The sequence below is a fragment of the Perissodus microlepis genome, chromosome 14 (genome assembly GCF_051167445.1).
Source record: "Perissodus microlepis isolate ML-2025 ecotype Zambia chromosome 14, ASM5116744v1, whole genome shotgun sequence".
In the NCBI taxonomy this organism is placed as follows: Eukaryota; Metazoa; Chordata; class Actinopteri; order Cichliformes; family Cichlidae; genus Perissodus; species Perissodus microlepis.
Genome location: NC_140474.1, coordinates 18,542,659 through 18,566,574, shown reverse-complemented (window position 1 = coordinate 18,566,574; position 23,916 = coordinate 18,542,659). Strand labels below are relative to the sequence as shown.

Below are 23,916 nucleotides of genomic sequence, written 5' to 3'. Positions count from 1 at the left end.
CATATTTCAGTACCATAAACACATGTCACATGAAGACACAATTCACAAAACACAACCCTCTGTACTCATAAATCTAAACACATTTTTCCTTGCTAAAACACATGTTGCAAAACAACTCTGCTCATATTCTCAAATGAAAGCCCATGTGATGCAAAATGCTTGCCACAGTCACCAATCTTTGAACACAGCGAACACACCTGGTGTCAGTCACTACACACAACGACTCAAAATTGAAGACACCTGTTGCTAATGATGTGACCCCACCTATAAAAGCATAGTTTGGTGAAGATGCCAAACAATCACAATGGATGAAGGCATTCGAGCGTGCGGAAGGAGAAGAGCTGCAGGCCAAAGAGGAAGAGGGGTTGAGATCAGAGGAGGAAGAGGTGAAGGCCTAAGAAGAAGAGGAGTTCGGAGTAGAGGAGGAAGAGAAGGAGGCCAACAAGAGAGAGGAGAAGGTCCAGGTGGGAGAAGAAGACAACCTCGCACCATCATAACAGATGATATGCGAGCAACAGTAATTGATCATGTCATTGGCCATGGCATGACAATGGCTGAAGCGGGACGAAGAGTACATCCAAACCTGAGTAGGTTCACCGTGGCCACCATTATCAAGGCATTTAGACAACACAACAGGTATAGTACGCTATTGCTTTCTTTGTCACACTACAGTTTTACAGGCCTGTGAAAGTGGTCTGTTACTTTACATGTAGTTTTACATATAAATCAGTCAATTGACAACACGTTTCTTTCTTTAGAGCTGAAAGGATGCCACATAGAGGTGGGAGGGTTGCCATATTCACAGCGGCACAAGAAACCCTCATTGCAGATATGGTCCGTGAGAACAACTGCATTAGACTCCGAGAGATCAGAGACAAAGTCATTGCAGATAATGTAAACTTTGAGAACATTGATGCTGTCAGCGTGTCCACAATAGACCGAGTTCTCCGGCGCCAACAGATGAGGATGAAACAGGTCTACAGGGTTCCCTTTGAGCGCAACTCTGCGCGACACATAGAACAACGTTACGAGTATGTGCAAGTACGTATACATCCATGTCCACAGTACAGTTAGTGGACATACTGTGTTGCTTAGTGGCCTACATTACTTCTGGACAATACTGTGCTACCTGATTGACCGTTCTGAACACCTGTACGCTTTTCCATGTTCACAGAGGATAATGCAGTTGGACGCGATGGCCAGACCCCATGAGTACCTCTTCCTGGATGAGGCTGGCTTCAACCTCCAGAAACGAAGGCGAAGAGGCCGTAACATCATTGGCCAAAGAGCCATCACTGAGGTTCCTGGCCAACGGGGGGGTAATATTACTCTTTGTGCAGCTATGGGTACGGAGGGGCTTGTCCACCGGCATGCTGTCCTTGGGTCTTACAACACCCAACGTCTCCTCACCTTCCTAGAGGAGCTAAAAGACATCCTCCTGGACCGTCAACAACACCATCCTAGGCTAGCACATCACATGTATGTGATCATTTGGGACAATGTCCGCTTCCACAAAACACACCAAATCAGAGAGTGGTTCACCACCAACAGTGACCACTTTTTAAACGTCTGTCTGCCACCCTACTCCCCTTTCCTGAACCCTATAGAGGAGTTCTTCTCATCATGGAGATGGAAGGTGTATGACAGACAGCCATACACAAGAGAGAACCTCGTACGGGCAATGGAGCTGGCCTGTGCTGACATCCCAGTGGAGGCCTTCCAGGGATGGATTCGCCATTCCAGGGCGTTTTTCCCGCGGTGCCTAGCAAGGGACAATATAGCCTGTGATGTGGATGAGGTGATGTGGCCCAATGCAGCTCGGCGACATGATGCCGCACAGTGACTGTGTGTAATACTGTAAAAAGACCGTGTAGACAATAAAAAAGACTTCACACCCTGATCATGTTTCCGAGAGTACTGTTGTGTGCGATAGATTCTGTTTTTGCATTGAGTTGTGTTACAGTAGTGTACGTACATGCAGGATGTTTTTATAGATTTATAGTCTTCATGTGAAACTCACAAATCTAAATGCCTAATCCTCTGCAGGGTTCTATGACGATCCGTTACTGTACAGTTTATAAAAATATGCATTGGCAGTTATGAACCAAAGAACCTTCTCACAAATTGAGCATTGTGTTTTCAATTGTTTTGCTGTAGTGTGTAATGCTGTGTATAGTGTTTACAGTTTTGACAGCTTCGAGCTGCTCTCTTGGTGTGGGAGTTTGAGTTTTGCAGTGGGAAGGTGTGGTTGTGTTTATGTAGCTTTAGAGAAGGGTGTTGTGTTTGGACATTGGGGGACCTGGTGGTAACGTTTGTGACATGTGTTTTAGCATTTGAGAAAAACTGTAAAGGCAGGCTTTTACTGTTGAGCCCATCTGTGGTCATTACCATGTAATAACTATATGCACTAAAACACTTGCAGTACTCTTTTATGGTCTTACACCGACTGTATTACAGCACAATATTAAGGTTATTCATTATTTAAAAAAACCTGAGGTTCTCCTTTCAATCTCTTTAATTACTTTCCTCATTTATTATATTGTTTGTTTAAATGACAGAGCAACTCCACCTACCCATCTGTGTTTACACAGGAATAGTCTTCAAAGCACTTAGGCACCGTACTCATTGTGTCAAAGCTTCACTACTTTAACATGAAGGTAAATAATACATGCTCAAACAACCGGAAAACATAGCAGGATGGATATGTAAGGAAATTTTGACAAAACATAATGTGGCTGATACGAATACACAACTTCACCAATAAACACCTTCAAGTAACTACAATCCAAACCTCAGAGAGGCAGTTTATTTAAAAAAAAATAAAATCTAAATCTACAGCTATTGAAATTAAAAATGTTTAGTTGTCACAACCACACCTCTGGACATTATACAAGTCCCAGTGTTTAATTAACTACTGGCTTTTATACTCCTTTTAAACATCAAACAGCGTGATACCTGTGTGTACTTGGGTGCTGGTGAGACATTTCATTTTTGGTTGATGTCCGAATCAAGACACTTTCCACATGGTACTGTATGCTGGATCAAAACTTGATTGTACTTTTCTGGATTATTGATTCCGAATTAGAATTAGAATCCATTTATATTCTGATTCTGAATCATGAATGTAGAAAAGTACATTAAAGTTTGAGAAGATCTGCAAAACCACTGTCTACTCCGCCCACTTTCTGTTCGACCCACTGCTGTCTGCTCGGCGCCTCGGGTCAATAAGGTCCCACACCTCCAGACCGACAAACAGCTTCTTCCCCTGGGCCATTCGGACTGTTAACAAACACTATTCCCCCACACCCCACCTCTCACCAGTCTGACCCATGGCCTGAATAACCGTCATCACTCAGGCCACTCACTCAGGCCACTCACTCATACGAGCTCTATTCAGACCAAATCTTTTCTTTGCACTACCACCAAACACTTTTGGTGCTCAGAACACTCAGAGTACGCCTCTAATAAAATTGAGCTATCATAAATGTGGTATAAATGGTGACGAAGTCAAAGGAGTTTGCAAAGAAAAGCGTCTGGACTTCTTTAAGTTACTTGAAGACGTTTCACCTCTCATCCGAGAAGCTTCTTCAGTTCTAAGGTCAAATGGTGGAGAGTCCCAGATATAAACCTAGTGGGAGTATCCCCCCACAGAGGGACAAAAGGACTGGGAAGGGAACTCAAAACTGGATTATAGATTTGAGTTCCATCCCCAGACGCCTTAACGCCCACTCACATCCTGGGCCATCTAACCTCAGGAATTCGCATGATAAGGTGGGGCCAGGTTTCACAATGAACTCACCCGAAACTCTGGCTGATTGGGACCCACACCCAGTTTCACACCTTGGCTCAGGCGATTAGAGGATCATCAGGGGGTCCTTTTGTCCAGTTACAGTGTGTTCTGTAACTGGCAGACCACACTGCTGTAGCCATCTATGCATAAAAAACATTATCTCTGCATCAGACTAACAAGCAGCTTGATGAGAGGACATCAGAAAAGTTTGCTATCGTTGCATTTAGGGAGGGAAGCTGCTTCTGTATATGTTTCTCTGTATATCCGAGCCAGTATATGCATGGATTTTAACCTGGCATTGATGTTGTGTTTTATTTCACCCTAATCAAAGCACAGCCAACAAAAGCCGTTTTTCCCCTCTAGCTCTCCACAGGAAAAAAGCAGGGCATTTCACAGCATTCATAACTATATTTTAATGAATCGAGCCATAAGCACAATCACTGGCACAAGTTCGTGGACTTCGCATAGTTTTGAATAAAACGACTGATATTAATTCCTTTTGAGAACGCAGGCATGGTGCTCACGTGCTGGAGGTGTAAAATGGTTTAGAACAGGGAGAATAAATTACACTAAGTTTGGGGTTGACATCAATCATGAATAATCAAATCATCTCCTCTAATTCCCTTTAAAAGCAGTGCTCTCTCCACCATGCCCTGACTGTAATGGATGAGGAGAGTCAAGATCTGCTGCACAAACACAGCTACTTCTAAGAGGAAATTGATGTCCTTGTCGAAGAGATGCAGCGCCGTGTGGTGCAAATGTGGGATGAATAGAAATAAACAATGAAAAAAATGTCCCTGATTCCTCCCCGGAGAAAATAAAGGCCAAAGTATTAAGTGTTAGTTATTGTAGATTAAATACCTCGCAGAAACAGAGCTACAGCTTAGGTGGGTGACTCATCATGTATGCCTCTGAGTATTTGAACTTAACAATCAGTTGGTTTATGAATTCTACAGGGAGCCAGTATAAATAGACCGTGGCCTAAAAGTGGCATTCTGGACCACTTGCAAGCAATTCAGGAATGTGCTGCTTAAGAAAGTGTAAAGGAAGTAATGTAATTATGAGACAATCCAACATTTTTAGCATCAACTGAGCATCAGTACACAATAACATCATATCTATCTGTCTACTCATGTAATCACTACCTCCCTTTTCCAAGATCTCTTAGTAATAGTATTCCAATGACATAGTTCACATTTTATATTTAAAGGCATTTAACAATCATTTCTGTGTGATAATTTACTTGCTAAAGGGTCCAATTTTACATATTTCAGATATAAAATAATGCTCACTTGATTCACACTTTATTCTTTGACTTATGTTTCATAACCTAAGTGCAAAATTGATACAGAACATAAAGATCTTTCTGCTGCAGTGACGTGACAGCTAAAACAGAAACGAATGTCAGGGCAGAGCGAGGCGTGAGACCGTGTCAGAAGAAGCAATCCATCTCTGATGCAAGGACTTTCATAAGAGGTAGGCTGGCAGTAGATAAGAAGCTGGTTAATGCCATAATCACAAGGGTTATAGATGCTGTTTGGTTTACTGTTTGTTTTATAGGCTGGCACGTGAGCAGATGACAACACAAAACAAACAACCAAGGCCCTGATTCCATTTAAACTTCAGCCAGTATTCTGGTTATACCTTTCATTCTACATCATCGCATAACTGAAAAGGATAGCAACCCTGTTCGCTCTCACATTCCTCCACCTCAGCGTGTGGCAGTGCCCCATTACACATCCTCAAACATCATACTGCAGCTTGTAATTAGTTTGTTAATAATTCAAGTGTAAATGTTTTTATGTTTGTGTGTAGCTGATAATAGCTAACGTGTGGGGGTTTTTTAGAGTGCATTTAGGGTATGTGTGCATGTACATGACCAAATGGGCAATATTTATTTCAATTTGTTCTTATCTGTGGAGAACACATTAATTCAGGAGGCTGTGTTTTGTGTGTTTGTTGGGATGTGTGTGGTTAAAACTAAAGTACAAGCGCGCTACGTACCTATTCACTGTGACTTTATCAGATTTGGTGAATAATTTATGCGGTAGGCTCAGGAGCAAAATAGTGTGCATAATTGCATAACATCACTCCTATCTGCCATTCCTGCCATTAACTAAATGATTGGTCTCAGCACCTGCCCCGCTAATTAAAACCTTGGAGATTAATCATAAACTTTCCCCCCTCAGTCAGCGCCTGAGGATGGATTTGTATGTGCATGTACGTGGGATTAATTATGCTCATAATTTCCTCTCTACAGTCCTGGACAAACATTTTCCAATTACATGATTGATGTATGCTATAACAAAGAGCCTTTTTCTTTCTCTGCACATGCGGTATTCTGTAATTAAGCACCGTTTCTTTCTGATATACCCTCATTACCTTTGTTGGCCTCAGATCGAATCAAAGAAAACTGAGCAGTTTGAGTTGACTCTTGTAACAGGTGGTCGCCGAAAAAGAGGTTTAGCTGAAAATGTACCCTGTGGCTTCAATTCCGTGAGTACACATGTCTGAGTGTCATTAACCTAATGGCTCCCATACTAATTAGAAGCAGAGAGATTAATCATTAAATCTCCTCTTGCGGCTCCTCAGCTGGACATCTTGGTCTCTGCTTTAGCATCCATTCAAGCCAACATTTGCATTTTTCACCACAGAGGAACCAATGCTACAATTCAAATGATATGTCAAAGCACTGCAGGATGCTTCCCTCACAGTTATTTACTCTCCTTCCTTTCTGACATGCTATCTTCTCTGCTTTTCCAGTAACAGTGTGTTAAATGAGTTCATAGATGCCAGCTGAAATCAGAGCATGCGAGGGCAGAATGAACCTGACTGGAGGCAAGGGCACAATGACTCAGCCATGGTGGCTCTAGCAGCCAGCCTTAATAAGTCACTGTGAGCGTAGATGGGGCTGAACTGAGGGAAGTGACAGTGTGATGCTGCTGACTTGTGGGTATTACCTCAGCAGGACTAATTACGCTATTAGACCCTACCTGTGGGCTTCAATTTTGCTGATCCACCTTACATGCCCCTGGTGTCTGGAGCCACATACAGTGCATAACAGTGGTCACAGATGTGAACAAATACAAGCACACAAACTAGAGCCCACTCTCTCCAGAAAAACAGTATTTTTAATACTGGTACTGCAGCAAATGATTTATTTCTATTGCCAAAATTCAGCACCAAAATAGGAGGCCATGCTTTTTTACCAAAGCACGTTTTCCTACACCCAGGTGCTTTGTATCTAATATACACATTGATGAACACATCTGAGATCATGGGGATCTCTCCCAAGACTGGAGATTGCAGCAGCCAAGGATCACACTACCAACCTTTTGATTATGATAATCTACGCTACCTCCTGAGCTACAGCCAACCTGACCCAACCCAACCGCAGTCACAAAAGCCTAGAGAGCAGTTGGCAACCTGGTTGCAAAGAAAATGCTGCATCAAAAACCTCTTTGCAACTGTTTTGGTTACATGAAAAACACCCACTTGTCCACAAACACTTGGTGACTAACCATCAGTGATGGTGAAACTTGAGAAAGTGCAATGCAAAGTGTAAGTTGAGAATGTTGGGGTGGTTGTAGCTCAGGAGGCCATCTACTAATGTGATGGTTGATGGTTAAACCCTGGCTGCTCTAGTCTGCATGCCAAATATCTTTGGGCAAGATAGTAACCCTAAGTTGCTCTTTGATTGTGGGTGGACGATAGAAAGCTCTTAAGCATAGAAAAAAAGTCTTTGTTTGAATGGGTGTGAATAAGACATGTTGTATAAGGTGCTTTAGTATGTATGTAGTTTTACTCCCCTTCAGAGTAAAACTTCTGCCTTCTGCCACTGAAACCAACATATTCCAATACTTTTATTTTGGAGGTGAATAGTCTTTGTTTCTGCTTTGTGTTGCAAATTTGGGTGTAGTGATGGACGCAGACCTAAACTTAGAAAAACACATTAAGACAATAACAAAATCAGCTTACTATCACCTCAAGAATATTTCAAGGATAAAAGATCTGATGTCTCAACAGGACCTGGAAAAACTAGTCCATGCATTCATCTTTAGTAGGCTTGATTACTGTAACAGCATCTTTACAGGTCTACCTAAAATATCAGTCAGACAACTACAGCTCATTCAGAACTCTGCTGCTCGAGTCCTCACTAAGACCAGAAAAGTTTACCACATCAGTCCAGCTCTGAGGTCTATACACTGGCTGCCTGTCCGTCAGAGGATAGACTTTAAAGTTATGATGCTGGTCTATAAAGCTCTGAATGGTTTAGGACCAAAATACATCAGTGACCTCCTGACCCAGTATGAACCTTCCAGATCTCTCAGGTCATCTTGATCCGGTCTTTTATCAGTTCCCAGAGTCAGAACTAGACATGGAGAAGCTGCATTCAGCTTTTATGCTCCGTATATCTGGAACAAACTCCCAGAAAGCCTCAGATCAGCTGAAACACTCAGTTTATTTAAATCCAGGTTGAAGACTCACCTGTTCTCAGCTGCATTTGAATAAAGCACCAAATCCACACTGTTTTACTTTTAAGCTTAAATTTCAAAACTTACATCTTAACTAATGATTTTATCTACTGTTCCTTTCCATTTTAAATCATGCTTTTTATTTGTTTTTGTTTTTTTAATGTCTCTATAAAGCACTTTGAATCATGCTGTTGAATTGTGCTATATAAATAAACTTGCCTTGCCTTTTCTACAGTTTGACATCTGCTTAATAAGTAGCTGGTGAGTGTTAGCAGGCAAGTCTTTATACAAAGTACGGGCAACCATGGAAACCAAAGCAATCACAAGGAGGTTTTTGTTGCAGCATCATCTTTGACACCCAGCGACAACAAGCAACATCCTGCATGTTGGGTAAATACACATTTTTCCCTAGCAACCAGTGGTTACCACGGGTCTCTAGACCTACATGACTGAGCCCATATAGGATGCGGTATTCCTTATTAAACATTTAATGATGACAGCACATTTTGTATTCAATACATTTATCTCACAACAAACTATTCCTCACTAAGAGCTCGCATGATGCCAGCCTGCCAGGTAGATGGTGCAGGGTCAGACTCTGCTGCTGGGAAAGAAAAACCAATTGAATTTACCCCACCGAGAATCGTCTATCGTGTTCTCCCACTGACTTCGGAAAACAGAGCAAAGGAGCAGACAAAGATTCGATTTGAGTTCTTCCTGTGGAGATAGTCCTGTTGCTGCTCCCTGGGATGCTCTGTAAGTGTTTTAGGAGTAATGTAAAAAATCTGAACATTTTATGTTTAACATTCCTCAGACTGGATCTCATGAATTAACTGTGAGAACAGCAGCGACTTCAGGGCAGCATATGTGAGTATTTCATTATTACTATGTATGAAGTTTCATTTTCTCTGATAATGACATTAAGTTGTCTTAATAATGATTCAAATTTGATTGAAGATTATTAACATAAATCAGTTGATTGTCAGCTAAACAAGAATTCCAGCTGTCTTCTTAAGAGTTTAATTGAAAACACTGTTTTATTTAATGCTTAGAACTGAGAAACTTCAGTAACAAACACACATAGAAAAATGTTTGCTATTATCTGATTATCTGGCAAAGCAGATCTATGAGTACCAAGCTAGAAGTAGAGCCATTACACCATTTTCTGGATTTTAAAAACTGCTGGTATTTTTGTTACTGGTGTGCTTTGCACTGACAGATGATAACATTTAAAAACACCTCACTCAAATGGATCGTTTTTTTCCCCCTATACGTACATATCCGTATGTTATTTAGATGTTTTGAATAAGCTAAACTGAAAGCAAAACTTAATGAGAATGTGCTAAGCATGTTTAATACCTGGGTTAACCGCGGTACTAAACTGCTGCCTCTCAAAGAAGCAAATTAATAACTTTCAGGCATCTGTTAAAGTTGCCATTTGGTCTTTCCCTCTGGACATGTACAACTGGGAGGAGACCATCAGACACATACAAAATGCATGAGGGATTACATATCCCAGCTGATCTCTGATGACTTGGGGATCATTGGGACAGCTGAAGGAAGATGGTGGGGAACATTGTGATCGTTCTCTCTTTTTCTTTCTATTGCACTTTGACAAAATAATAACAAATGTGCAAATAAAGCCAAAAAAACAGACATCTTGCCTCTCGAGTTATCCTCGAGGACATATATAATAAGAAACCAATGATTCAATTAAATGTCAGGGAGTGAGATATCTATTTTTCATACATCCCCCTGCCAGCCATTGCATAACATAGTCAATAAACAGCTGTTCAAGCTGTTTATTGACAAGCTATGCAATCCCTGAAATTACCTTCAAAGACAATCAATTATACAAATTGCTTACTGGTTTTGCAGTGCAATAACACAAAGTTAAAATACACTATATGGGGAAAAAAAGTACTGGGCTCCCTATATAGTAAGATAAGATAAGGTAACCTTTATTAGTCCCACACGTGGAAAATTTGTTTTGTTACAGCAGAACGTGATCAGTGCATAGTTACATAGCAAAAATTAGAAAAACACTGGAATAGGATAAGATGATAAGAATAAGATACTGTACACAATAGAATAGAATAAAATTAAATAGTATATACAACAGAATAAAAATAGAATACAAATGCTATATGCAACTGAGTAAAATACAAGGTTGTCAGAAAAAGAGTATTGCACTTAGTGTTATTGCTATTGCACATGTGTGGATGTGGATGTGTGTGTTTGGTCAGTTGCAAAGTCTTTGTTGTAGAGTCTGACAGCAGTGGGGAGGAAAGACCTGCAAAATCTCTCTGTCCCACACTGTGAGCCTGGCACTGAAGGAGCTGCTCAGTGCTGAGAGAGTCTCCTGCATGGGGTGGGAGATGTTGTCCAGAAGGGATGACAGCTTAGCCACCATTCTCCTGTCTCTCACCACCTCCACTGGGTGCAGTGGGCATCCTAGAACAGAGATGGCCCTCCGGATCAGCCTGTTCAATCTCTTCCTGTCCCCAGCAGAGATGCTGCCACCTCAGCAGACCACACCGTAAAAGAGTACAGTGTACACTTAGTACTCCTGTAGTACACCTACAGGAACTGCTCAAGCATGGAAACTAATGCCACGAAGCTCCCAGCGCAGTGTTTGTGCTGATATTAATGCCAGAGAAGCAGTTAGAGCCAGCAGATCGTCAGCTACTTTTACATACAATGCAATGGTTGCAATGGTGGCATGCTATTATACCATGCTCAGTGTCAGTGAGCACTTTATAATGACCCATTGTTTCAAAAATGTTTGTAAAGAGCATCTACATAGCTAGATGCTCTTCATTTTATACACCTGTAGCAATGGCTCTGAAAATACCTTAAGTGTGGCTTAATACTTTTTTTCATATAATGCAAAGGGACTTAATAAAATAAAGCACCAATAAAAATAAAGTGAGTATATATAAAAAATACTAATGTTTATGTGGCATGTTCATGTATGAGGGGCGGATAATTTACTTTCATATTCTCCTATTAAACCAGCCAGAATGGAGAGTCTCTGCAGGGCAAGACAATGTTGGTAGTGTTGTTGAATATTGCTCTAATTGTAGAGAAATCCACGTAAAAGACAGAGCTACTAAAACCCTTTTTTAATCATTTAGAGCTGTTTCACATTATGTTCTCGGGGCTGCTGTAAGGTTGGTTTATGTGCGACACGACCTTATGCACAGGAAGTGTGTTTGCCTCTTCCTGGTGAGATTACTGCCTCTAATCGTGTAACGGTTTTGCTCTGTGATGGTGACAGACCACAACAAAGACATCCTGGCCCTGAACTGTGAGGACTAGTTCTTAGTGCTGGGAAATCCTGATTGGTTTTTGAACTAGAAGAAAAGATTCTGAAGAACCACTGATGGTAGGCCAAGACCAGGGAGATTCAGGATGGTCTTTAAAATGGTATAGCCAATGATATTATCATAGAAGATGCGTAGAAGTGTGTCAGTTTCAGATAAGCGCTATGCACTGTAATGCTTAATTTATGGTACCTTGGTTGTGTCTGTTCGTGGAGGTATTTTCCTGAGGAGAGCCTTTTGGGGCAGGTGGTCAGCTGCCACTAAAGTTCTCCATCAAAATATTCCAAAATCACAACGGTGCTCGCCATGCATTGGTGAAAGGCTGAGATTTGCCAAAAAAAAAGAAAAGAAAAAAAAAAGCACAGACAGTGACTACAGTGGACACTGTTTTTTCACTTGGTTTCACTTCAGCTCTTTAGATGTAAGAACTTCTCCCTCAGCTGGCTGATGGACCAACAACAGCAGAAGAAAGAGTAGCTTGCAGACAAATTGTACCACATATTTTTGGCTCTGCCCCCAATCTAACAACAGACACTCTCTGCAGGTAGAAAGGCAGTCCAAAGCTGCCCATGGACTGCCAACAGACTGCCCACACGACACCACTGCTGAACCATAATTTCCCCATTAGTCCTACCTGGGTAGTAGATAATAGAGACAGCACACCGGAAATTTCGTCACAGTCTGGCTATTTGGGCCCCAAGAATCATTAAAGGACCTTTCTCATTTCAAGACAGAAAGAGACTTCATCTTATTTCAGTAAGTTCCATTTCATTTTATCAGTTTTGTCATTTTGATTTAATTCATCTTAACTTATGCTCTAAAAGAGCACTGTCCATGCGCCAAGCCTCATGTTGATGTATGCAGTCGTTATTCATGGGTTATGTTGAGGCACTGATTAAATTTCTTTATAAACCCAGCTAGATGTTTAGGGTCTCTGTTGAAATTGAAGTTGCACTGGTCCTGAATAGAGATGCTACAGTAGCTATGATGAGGAATCATTCAGCTCTTCTTTTTTTTCTACATTTTAAATCTCTGTATTACAAAAAGCAGACACCAGCTCATAACAGCAATGTGTGTTTAGAAGATGACTGTCTGGAAATAAGCATAAGTACCAAGTTATTAGCTGGATAGAATTACACAGGAGACACTTTTTCACTTAACTAATGGCTGAATACCACCCACAGCAACAAGCTGCACCATATGGTAGTGAACCAGCATTTTTAGGCAGTGTTTGCAGTTTGTCTTCTTGTTTTCTCATTTTGTTCTTTTATAATTGTATTTTGGCGATTGATTTCACCTCTTTTATTTCTTTTATTTGGTTAAGGCTTCACTTGTCGTTACTTTCATTTTTTTTTTAAAGGAACAATGAAGGAAAATCAATTTGTACTTTCCCAGGCTGATATCGCAACTCCACTGCAACTTAAACATTGTTTATCCCATAATTTGTTCCCCACCACAAGGCAGCAGTAAAAATGCCAGAAGACATGTTATATTTATACAAATTTTCCTTATCAAAATTAAAGTAAATAGACTTACTTAATTTACAAACAAAAGTAGATCCTAATCCCTGGATTTGCTAAGAACATGGCAGACACAAAGAGAAGTTCCTCAGTTCACCTACACTGAGCTTGCTGCTGGCTGCTAGCTGGTCCTGGTGGAAATGTGTGAGGGACAGGAGGTTGGCATTCACACATTCAGAGAAGGCCAGACAGTGACATTATGCCAGCCAGGCAGGACTCTAGGGACGGCCATGTTAAATACCATCTCCTGCAGCTCAAATGGCAGACTTGTAGTGGTGTTTTGGGTTATGTGTTTGTTTGTGTGCCTCTGTGGGTTGTGAAACGTGTATATGTGGCTGTGTGTTTGTACTTTTGCATATCTATACCCTGTACTGGAATAAAGTAGCAATGAATGGGGTTCTGTGCAAAGATGACATTAGAAGAAATGGACAAAAACAGGCCAAGCACCTAATTATCCATCAACGATGCAACATTGAGATAAATATAAACCACCACTGCTGTGGAGCTGGTACAATCAGGTGGAGGGTGGCAGGGAAAACAGGGAGAAAGAAAAGGCATGCGGCTGCAAGCTACTTCTCAGATGATATTCACAAACAAGGAATGATTTGTTCTTGGTTGTGTTGATAGAGTAAACTCTGAAACTCTGCTGTTTTCAAAATACAGAAAATGGTTTGGGGCATTATGTGACAATCCAGCAAAAATTCTGCAAACAGCAGATGTGCTGTGACAGAGCTACTGTATGGGACAGAACAGACAGGGTAGAAAAACAGTGAGTGATACATAAATGCGTTGTTCAAAAATAAGAGATGGTGATAGCGCTCAAAAATGACAGTTTGAACTGATTCAGTTTCGTCAAGGTTCAAAATACTGGAAAGATAAAAAGACTTTTACACACAAGAGAAGTAAAGGGAAAAGACAAAAGATCAAGAAAGGATGACACATTAAAGTTCCAGTGTGCATTTATCAGCCATGAAGCCCTGAGCTTTTTTCTTTTTTTTCTTCTGAACAATTAGAATTGCATTTGTACATCATCTAAAGAGGCACTCTTATTTTTAATGCACCCTTTGGATTTATTTGATGTTTTAATAGTCTTTATATAACCACATGGCCATTTGTACACAGCTTCTGTGCTATTAACTTGCACCCTTCTAACCTGCACACAGATCTCACTTTCAAGTGTTCTTGTTAAAAGAACAGTTGAAAGCTGACCACTGAGAAATCACAGCAGGGAACAGTTTGGGAGCCGTAGAATCAATGTCATTCTGAATCTCTATCTCAGTTTCACTGTATGCTATTAATTTCTATATGTAATGCACACACACACACACACACAACCCTGTTCAGCTATCTTAGTGAGGACCTTCATTGACATAATGATTTCCCTAGCCCCTTACCCTAACCCTAACTGTTAAAAATGAATGCCTAACCCTTACCCTAAACCTAACCATAACCTAATTGTAACCTTGACACTAAAACCACATTTTAAGCCTCAAAAATGCCTTTAAATGCCTTCAAATTTGTGAGGACCGGGTTGTGTGTCCTCACAAGTGACTGTTGGTTCTCACAAAGATAGCTAGACAGGAACACACACACACACACACGCGAACAAGCGTTTCCAACCTTAGACAAGTTTTCTATACATAAATGAAGAGACAGTCAATCACACTTTTGGTAGACGGGGAGCAAGTGACAGGGAGTCAGAGAGCTGCTGACTGTAGGAGAATAATAACAAGATGGACCAACCTCCATCGGTTACCAGCATACTCTAGCAGTTTATGTGACTTTTGAAGCAGACTTTCCAGTGAAAAATCTAGTCTTGGTCCACTGATCAGCCACTATTTCCAGAACCACAGTACTGCAGTGGTTTTGCTAGATTTTAGCAATTGCTTTAAAATGTTTGTTCAATAGTCCCAACAGTCACAGTCAAAATAGTTGCAGAGTTGCAAGTGCCGCTTACAACAATGAAAAAAGGGCAAGATTAGGGCAAGATTAGGATAAGAGTCAGATTTTTGCTATGCTCAGATTACTTTTATAGTTAAATATTTAAAAGAGCTGCAATAAACAGAGAGGTAATCAATGTATCTGATAGCTCAGCTGACACGCATCTAATTATGCACCTTAAATTTCATTTAATATGCAGGTGGAAGGGTGGGTATGTGCAGAGTTAGAATAATAGGTTTGTTTTGGGTCCCAGCTTGCTTTAGTGGGTAATTGCTTAAAGCTATACTGCATCACTGTACACAGCATACACAGTAAACAACAGCAAACAGTAAACAGTATATAGTATTAAGTTTGTACCATCCAGATACTCTTAAACTATAATGTTGTCATGAAAGTCTATGGTGCATTAACTGTTCTGTGGCTGACTGTAAAACAACTATAGATCATAGACTGTAGTTCTGTAGTATCTTACAGACTATTAGGACTGTGTCACATTCACACATTAATTTTGTAGCCTGTTGATACCTCAGGCCATGTGTTACAGCCATGTGAGGAAACATGGCTACTTTTCAACATTTGTGATTGAATTCCTCCAGCCAGTTTTATTGAGACTGTGGAGACTGCAAAGATTAGGGTATCCAGCTGTCTGAGCTGACAGTTCTGAAGCAACAAAATGTCAATTCCCACTCAACAATTAAAAACTTAAACGCACTCATTCACTGATATTTCAAGTAGAATGAAAAGCATGCACTGTATAGAGTGGAAGCCATTATGTTTTGCAATTTACCTATTCGAAAGGAGAGCGGGCCACCAAAGGTGCTTCTCACCCACATGGCTAAGAAGAGCAGAAGCGCCCAGGCTGTGAGCATCTTCTATGACTCCTCATGGGTCCTGCCCCGGGGGTGCCCCTGTCACAGCCACCTGAAGAATATACAAAGAAGAGAACACCATTTATACATCAGCAGGCATCAAGTTGGACATGCACACAAGCCACATCTGTGCAGAATAGTGATAAGCCTTCGGATATACAGTGCCTCATCTCTGTTTTGCTCATGCCATCTCTCATTGCATGCTAGGAATCTATTAGTGTCAGTGCGAGACTGCAGCTAAGTGAATTTTAAGCCTATGGGAGTTTTAATGACTTTGCTGTTTTTTCTGTATTACTTGGCAACAGTCTTTTTATTTATTTTTTTTAGGTCTTTGTTGTTTTGTTACATATTTAAACATAAAATCCATTTTTTATCTCCCTGGTATTGAAGCAAAAAGTCACATAAGGTGACTTGAAGCATCCTGAACCAAATTTCTGGGTCTGTATTAAACCCTCTGAGCTGTTTCCATCAGGAGTTGTAAAGGACCGAAAACCAAAGGGGATATATTTGACTTCCATTTCCCAGGTGGACAGCAATATGACTCCAAATGAATCATAATGTTGTTCCCTGTTTCCCGCCTGTGTAAATAACTAACTGTTTGCTAAAAAGGTTTGCCATACCAGCGAGTTTTCTGCCCACAAGAGGCACAAAATGGAATTATCGTAGGTAATAGCTAAGAAATAGTTTCTTTTTTAGTAATTTTAGTATTGAATTTCTAGTAATTTTATTCTATTTTTTTTGTTTTTCCCATGTGCAGTTAATGTCCTCTAGATGTAACTGTTTCCTATATTTTCTTTATATTTTCAGGCTAAACACTAGAAAATCAACAGATGCCATAATTAATTCACAACATGATTCACAAATGTAAACCATTAATGCGTTTGATGGTATTTTTAACCCTATTTTACCTCATCACACCTTCTTAAAGTGATTCTCAGATGCTTGATTAAAACGAGATCTGTTCACTCTTCATCAAGGTCTGGCGTTATTCAAGCTGACATTTACGAAGCTTAAAGGAGTGGGTGGTTCTGGTACGCAGCGATAGAGGACGGCGTCTTCTCTTTGACAGTGTTTTATGTTCCAGATCATAAAGAGACTTTCTGTTTTTTTTTAAAGGGGCATCTAGGGTGGGGGGATGGGGATCAGGGACAAAGTCACTGCAACCACAGTGACTGTTTTCTGCTATAAAGTACACTACAGCTGCGTAAAATACTTTATTTTCACCAAAAAACAAGCAAAGTTTCTTTAGGCTCATCCTACCAAACAGAGTAAGCCAGTTAGGTGCATGGAGGGCAAAGCATCCAAATGTCAGACAGTATGAAGATGGCAGACAGCAAGGCTATTGCAGCTGGACTGGAAAGAGTAAGGTCTTCTATATTTATGCAGGCACAAAGCCAGGAGAGGTGCAAATGTAGCCACAATATCATTTTCAAAGGGAGGAAGCTGACAGTCCTGCGTTTGCACCTGTGTGATTATTCTGGATGCAGGAAGACACTCTTTGGACTACAGGACGTGCTTATCTAGAGTGTCTCAGCTGGGTAACTGGACCAGAGATGGACAACATTTAAAGAGGGAGATTTGAAGATTGAGTCAGTGTCATGCAAATCTTAGTATCGGTTCCTTTCAATGTTGTTTCATTTAATCTACACACTTTCTCACAGATTTTAGTGTTTGCTGCTATGTGTAGCATGTTTTTGTCATTTTATTATGCCATTTCTTAGCCAAGGCCAGAAAAGTAGCATGTGAGTATAAAACCAGATAAATAAATGAGTCACAATGCAAGTCTTACCATGCCATGAAACTTTCTTAATGTGTTTGTTTTTTTAATTTGTTTTACAGTACTGTACTTGGGTTAAAGTTGACTGGAATTAGCATTCCAACACCTTCTATTGATGAGCCATCAAGTCTGACAGGCAGGTTAATACATATTACTTTCACAAATGTGTTATGTGATATTTTCATGTGTTACAACCTGACATCGCTTCCAGTGACAGCATGGACAGCATTGCTCAGCAACAATAAAAATAAAAATATCCCAGGTTTACATACACCCTCAACACATTCCTTTTCTCATTCTCGTGACGCATTCAGGGTGCAGATGTAACTGAAGTTGCAGTTGTGGTACTTTGGCATTTCTTTAAATGGCAGGTTATTTTAAATTCAGCTTTTCAAATAACGCAACAAGTATCACCAAACACACAACTTGTTTCTGCACAGTTTGTCACACAGTTTACTGCTAGTTAAATGTACATTTGCTGTATTTCCCGAGAGAGAAAAAAAAAGTTAATGAATGCCATCTCAGAGATAAAGATGTAAGAAAGAGAGAACAGAGAGGAACGATCAGAGATTATCGACAAAGACAAGGACTCCAGCAAGTGTATGTAATGTCCTAATTCACTTTCAACTTTTAAATTAGATCTTTAATCTGTGCATGATGTGCTGCTGAAATAGGTTTTTTGTGAAATGTCATGCAAAAGAAACTTAAGTTTACTAATTATGCAGTGGATTTAAAAGTTCCATGAAAATACTGTACTAGGCAGTTTGGTACAGTTTAGTGCAGGTTAAGCTGGTCAGTATGCAGTACTGTGGTAAAGGTCGCAGTAATGTTCACGGTTTATGTTAGGTTACAACCAGGGTAATAACATCAGTTTACCAAAAAATATACAGATCAGATTCACTCACTGAATTTCACCTCTTACTCTTGCTTTATACAGTCTAGGGTTGGAAATCTGCCCCATAGCTTATGAAGCATCTGCTCAAACTCTGAGCATCTCACAGCAGCAGCATCAGAGGTCAGCTGATCACAGCCTGAACACAAACTCACAAAATAAGTTTTTGTGTGAATTAATTGAAGTAATTCTTCTCCCCACGGTGCGCTGCTACACCCGTTCTTAGCATTCCCCACCTGCCAAATCAGGCTTTAATAAGCCCTCACTGTACTGTACATGTTGTTTCTGAACTCACTAACTAGAAGGAAAGGAAAGGTAAAGGAAAGTGAAGCAAAGTCCTTTTTAGGAACAGAGCAGACGCACAGATGATTATTTTGCAGATGTTTCTGGAAATGTATGGATTTATGTTTCATTAGTGAACAATATAAGCAAAAGGAAAAAAGAATAATTCCCCATTAACTGCACTGGTCATTACACGAGGTTTACCTGGATCTGCATGTAGTGTTCATATTACCAATACAAACCTTAAGCAGCTCACCGCCTAAGATGGCAATAAGACCGTCCCTCTCTGTTCTCGCACTACCTTACTGTTATTGCTCAGGAGCCCAGAGGAACAGCTGGATAGGACTGTCAACACATCAAGATCATTTCACAGACTTTTTCTAGGAAAACTATGCAAATAACAGCTGTCGAAAGTCTTCCCTTGAGGTGTTCAGCAGAGAAGAAAAACAGAAAAACAGCACTGAATGACGCCCATTCCAAAATTAATTGAGTACTGAATATTCCTTGCAGCTTATATCATTATGCACACAGGGGGATTACAGCGCGTTATTGTTCAATTAGACTGACTTTACAGCAGCATGTTTTCAACAATGTAAAATACGTTCATCCAACTTACACCTGATAACCCACAGCGTAGAACGGGGAAGACTGAACAGGAAGTGAAAGATTTTTTTTAACTACCAAGATTCCCGACACAAACAACAGCACTGTGCTAGTTAACAATATAAAGCTTAACCGCTTCTTCCAACAGGGTGCCATTTATTTGACTGCACATGAGAATATCAGAAGTGAGACATTAAATTAAAAACACAATGCTGAGTCCCTTGATACTAAATATGGCCAATCAATGTCAATGATAGCTTAGATATGTTGCAGAAGCCTTCGCAGGCTAAATCACCGCTGAGTAGAGACAAAAGCTTTGGCAGGCTTTAGAGTGAAAGTCAATGCAATCTGTAACACTAATGGCTTTTCAGTGAGATAAGCTCATTCATTTTAGCGTTCAACACAAATTCCAATACGCTCGATACAGGGGTAAAATGAAAACTGAGCTGAATGATTGCCCTCATTTTTAACACACCCAAACCTATGATATCAATTTCAGTTCAGCTTCTCTTTTCAGAAACACAAACACAGACTGATATATCTTTACTACCGCAGGGCTTCTGTACTGAAGCCAAAGTGGCTAAATTGCATGCTGGCTCTTTGAAAAAATATAATTCTATTAAGAAAAATACGCAGTAAAAAGAACAGGAGATGAAGCGGTTCAGGAGACGGAGGTATATCATGCTCCTTGATACACCTACTGCTCCAAGCATTCTTCTGTTTACTCATCACCAAAAATGGGCAGTAACACGTTACTGTAATCTGATTCCTTTTTTCAAGTAATGAGTAATTAGATTACTCAGATTACTCAGCGTGCTTACGAGAAAGTAACAGTAATCATTACTGTTACTTTCTCGTAAGCACGCTGCGTTACTAAACCATGATTTTGTTTATGATAGTGTCTCATGACAATGACGCACAAGCGTGCGACGTCTGTGCCGTGGTAGCAACAGACTTGTGTAGATCAATAATAGAGGGCAGGAAAAAGTATGACCGTGCAGCGTTTTAAGCTCGGAAGTACTGACATTACTTTAAGTTTGAATCTGTAGAAATCTTCTGATGTACACTCTCCATTGGAAGAAAACTTGTTTCTACAGTGAAAATTAAACTTCAAATCAGGCAAACCTCCACCTCCACTCTTGCTAAACAGGTGAAAATAGATTCAAGAGCGACGGGACTTAGTGCCGCTGAATCTTTTGATTTTATTTCTTTTTTGCTGTTATTTAATTGCATCTATTTGAAAGAGGGAGTGTAAACACAAAAAATTATTTTATATGCTGGAATATGCAGAAAATAGGTTTAAAGGTTAAACAAATGTCTTCAAGTCAGAGACTGTTGCACATAATTTAATTTTTGCTTGATGCATAAAGTTAAAGACTAAAACTAATAAAACAAATTTTAAAAAGAGACTTTTTCATGTGTTTCAATTTTATATGATGGATTATGCAGAAAAAAATTGGGCTGAAAGGTCTATTGCTTTATTATGTGTTCAGGTTGTGTATCATATTTTTAAAAAGTAACTAAGTAATTAATTACTTTTGAAAATAAGTAATCAGTAAAGTAACAGGATTACTTTCTTGGAGAAATAATTAGTAACTAATTACTATTTTCAAGTAACTTGGCCAACACTGCTCACCACCTTCAAGTCAAATTTTCTTTTTCATTCTTTTCTTTTACTTATTTATTTATGTTTTTTGCTTTTCTTATCTTACGTTAGGTTTCTTAGGTTAAGGTATTCTGTTAAGACATAAATCTACAACACTGTAGGCTGTTCACATAAGAAAATTTAAAAAATAGACAAAGCAAAAGACTTGAAGCCCAAACACAGGAGAATTAACCTAATGAAGTCACTGAGCACAATAAGTGGTTTGCACAGCAGTACCTTTCACACCAATATATAATCAACTGAAACTTTGTTACCGTAGGTACACCTGTTCAACTGCTTGTTACATAACTATCTAATCAGCCAATCAGATGGTGGAAATTCAATGTAGGCATATAGAAATACTCAAGATGACAATCTGAAGTTCAAACTGTACATCAGAATGAGGAAGAAAAGCAATTTAAGTGGCTGAACGTGGCACAGTTGTTGGTGACAGCTGCTCTGAGAGTTTTAGAAACTGCTCATATACTGGGATTTTCTCCCATCTCTCATCTCTATAGAAAATGTGTCAGTGAAAATACTTTGTTGATGCCAGAGGTCAGCAGACAATGGTCAAACTACTTGAGCTGACAGAAAGGTAACAGTAACTCAAATATCCACTTGTTATAACCGGGGATATTACTTTAGTTTCAGTTAAGAATACTTTAAATGGTGCAGCTGACCTGAGTATTGTTGCCGACCATGTGCATCCCTTCATGACCAGTGCACCCAGTACTCTAATGGATGCTTTCAGCAGGATAACACACCATACAAACAAACCTCAGTTCACCTCAAACTGGTTTCTTGAACATTACGAGTTCACTGTGCTAAAAACAGTCATCAGATTTCAATGCAATACAAGGTGTACCCGTTAAAGTGAGTGAGTGTAGCTCTTCTTACGCGTCCTGCACCTTAATCTTAAAATGTTCATTATAAGATTCGGAGTGTTCCATGACACAAACTTTAAATATATTTTACAGTCACCTGCAGTAATGGTAATATTTCAGTTATTTACAGTAACATATTTGGTATTCACCTCACGAAAGAATAACAGTAATTCTTCCTGAGGATCAGAATTGAGTACAAGTCCCACTGCAGAGACCAGATTGTAGAGGAATGAAGAGGACAGTGGCACAGATTACTTCAGCTGTCAGTTGGCATAAATAGGTAGACCGATATACAATCGTATTGCATAGAGTTGTACCCATTGCATTTTCGGCATAAGCCTCCCCTGAATACTGAACAGGATTGTATAAAATGTCGGCTATTGTAGCTCTCCTTTTGTTTCTTTGCTCACAGCCAGTGCAGGCAAAGAATGTGAGATGAAATCAGAGAAACTGAACCGCTGTGTAATCATAGCTTTTCTGAGCAGGACTTTAAAGGCTCTAAAAGTGAGAGGGTTTCAGATACATACACTATAATAAAGACTGTATACTGTAATTTCTCTCTCTCTCTCTAATATACATATATATATATATATATATATATATACACTACAAAAAAGCAAATTGTCACGATCCTGGGTCTTATGACCCAGTGTTTTGAGTTTTAGTTCATTTTGAATTTTATAGTATGTTTAAGCTCATTAGGTTTCCTATGTTCATTTGCTTATTAGTTCCCCCTTGTGTTTTCAACCCCTGTGAAGTCTCCCTTGCCCTTCATGCGTTTCATGTCTGTGAGTCTCATGTTGTCAAGTTCATGTTGTCATGTCTGCGTCTCATTATGTTTCCTGTTTTATTTTGAAGGGGTCCTGTGTTCCTATGTTCAATGTTTTTAGTTTTACTCTCCTCTTGTGACATTGTTATGTTCATGTGTGTCAGCTGTTTCCCCATGTGTTTCCGTTTCCCTCATTATCCTCCTGTGTGTATTTAGTCCGTGTGTCTTCAGTCATTCTTTGTCAGGTCGTCTGCTCATCCATGTCACAACTTCAGGTATCCATGTCAGTTCACCATGTTTAAGGTTTTTTCATGTTTAGTTTTAGTTCACCGAGTTTAGGTTATTGTTCAGTTTCACCTATGCCCTTTGTTTGTACCTTGTTTCCTAGCCTCAATAAACGGCTTGTTTTTTGTTAAATCCACGTCACGTTCAGTTTTTGGTCTGCATTTGAGTCCTCTCTTGCAAACACATACAGTCTGCCTCAGCCAGACTGTGACACCAATCTCCCCCTTTAAAGAGCTGAAAAAGCACAATTCATTCCACTCTGTGTTTTCTGTGTTGCAAGCTTGCTAACACATTATCCATAAACAAAGCTTGTTTCTACAACTTTTTTTTCCTGTACACCTAGTAACAAAAACTCAATTAACGCAGTTAAGAGAAAAAAATCCATCCTTAGAATGAATCTTTTTTTCCCCACAGGTATCATCAATAAATAATGGCAACAATATGCAAACAACAAAGAGATTGAAAATGTGGGAAATGGATAAATTTATGTTTATTCTTTCAGCTTGAAGACAAGAAAATATACAAGATGAACCACTGAAGGAGGTTTTTGGTTCGACTTGAATCATGTTCAAAAACAGCATGGCAATCCTTCCTCATGACTAATTTTGAATATCCCTCTCTCTACTGGCTGGTGCACACTTGTTTAATAAAAACACAGACATTTGCACACAGAGATACAGACACCCTGAATGATTTTGGTAAAATCCTTGTTTTATTAAAATCGCAGGGGGACACCAGAATTCTTTCAGCACAGACGCTGTTAAGTATCAGTGTCATACTTGACAAATAGGGCTTTGTATTTATACAGGGGAGGAAAACACTCTAAAAGCAATACACCAAATTTTCTTCAATCTAATT

General features: G+C 39.7%; 1 protein-coding gene across 6 annotated transcripts in view; it reads right to left on the bottom strand.

The window, feature by feature from the left end:
• The window catches only part of grik4 (glutamate receptor, ionotropic, kainate 4), a 353,377-nt gene that overhangs the window by 163,828 nt on the left and 165,633 nt on the right, over positions 1–23,916 (bottom strand). For all 6 annotated transcript variants that reach the window (XM_084949763.1, XM_084949764.1, XM_084949762.1 and 3 more), the window contains one exon: positions 15,840–15,973. In XM_084949763.1, coding sequence (XP_084805889.1) covers positions 15,840–15,921 — 82 coding nt within the window. In that variant the 5' untranslated portion in view covers positions 15,922–15,973. The remainder of the gene's footprint in view (positions 1–15,839; positions 15,974–23,916) is intronic.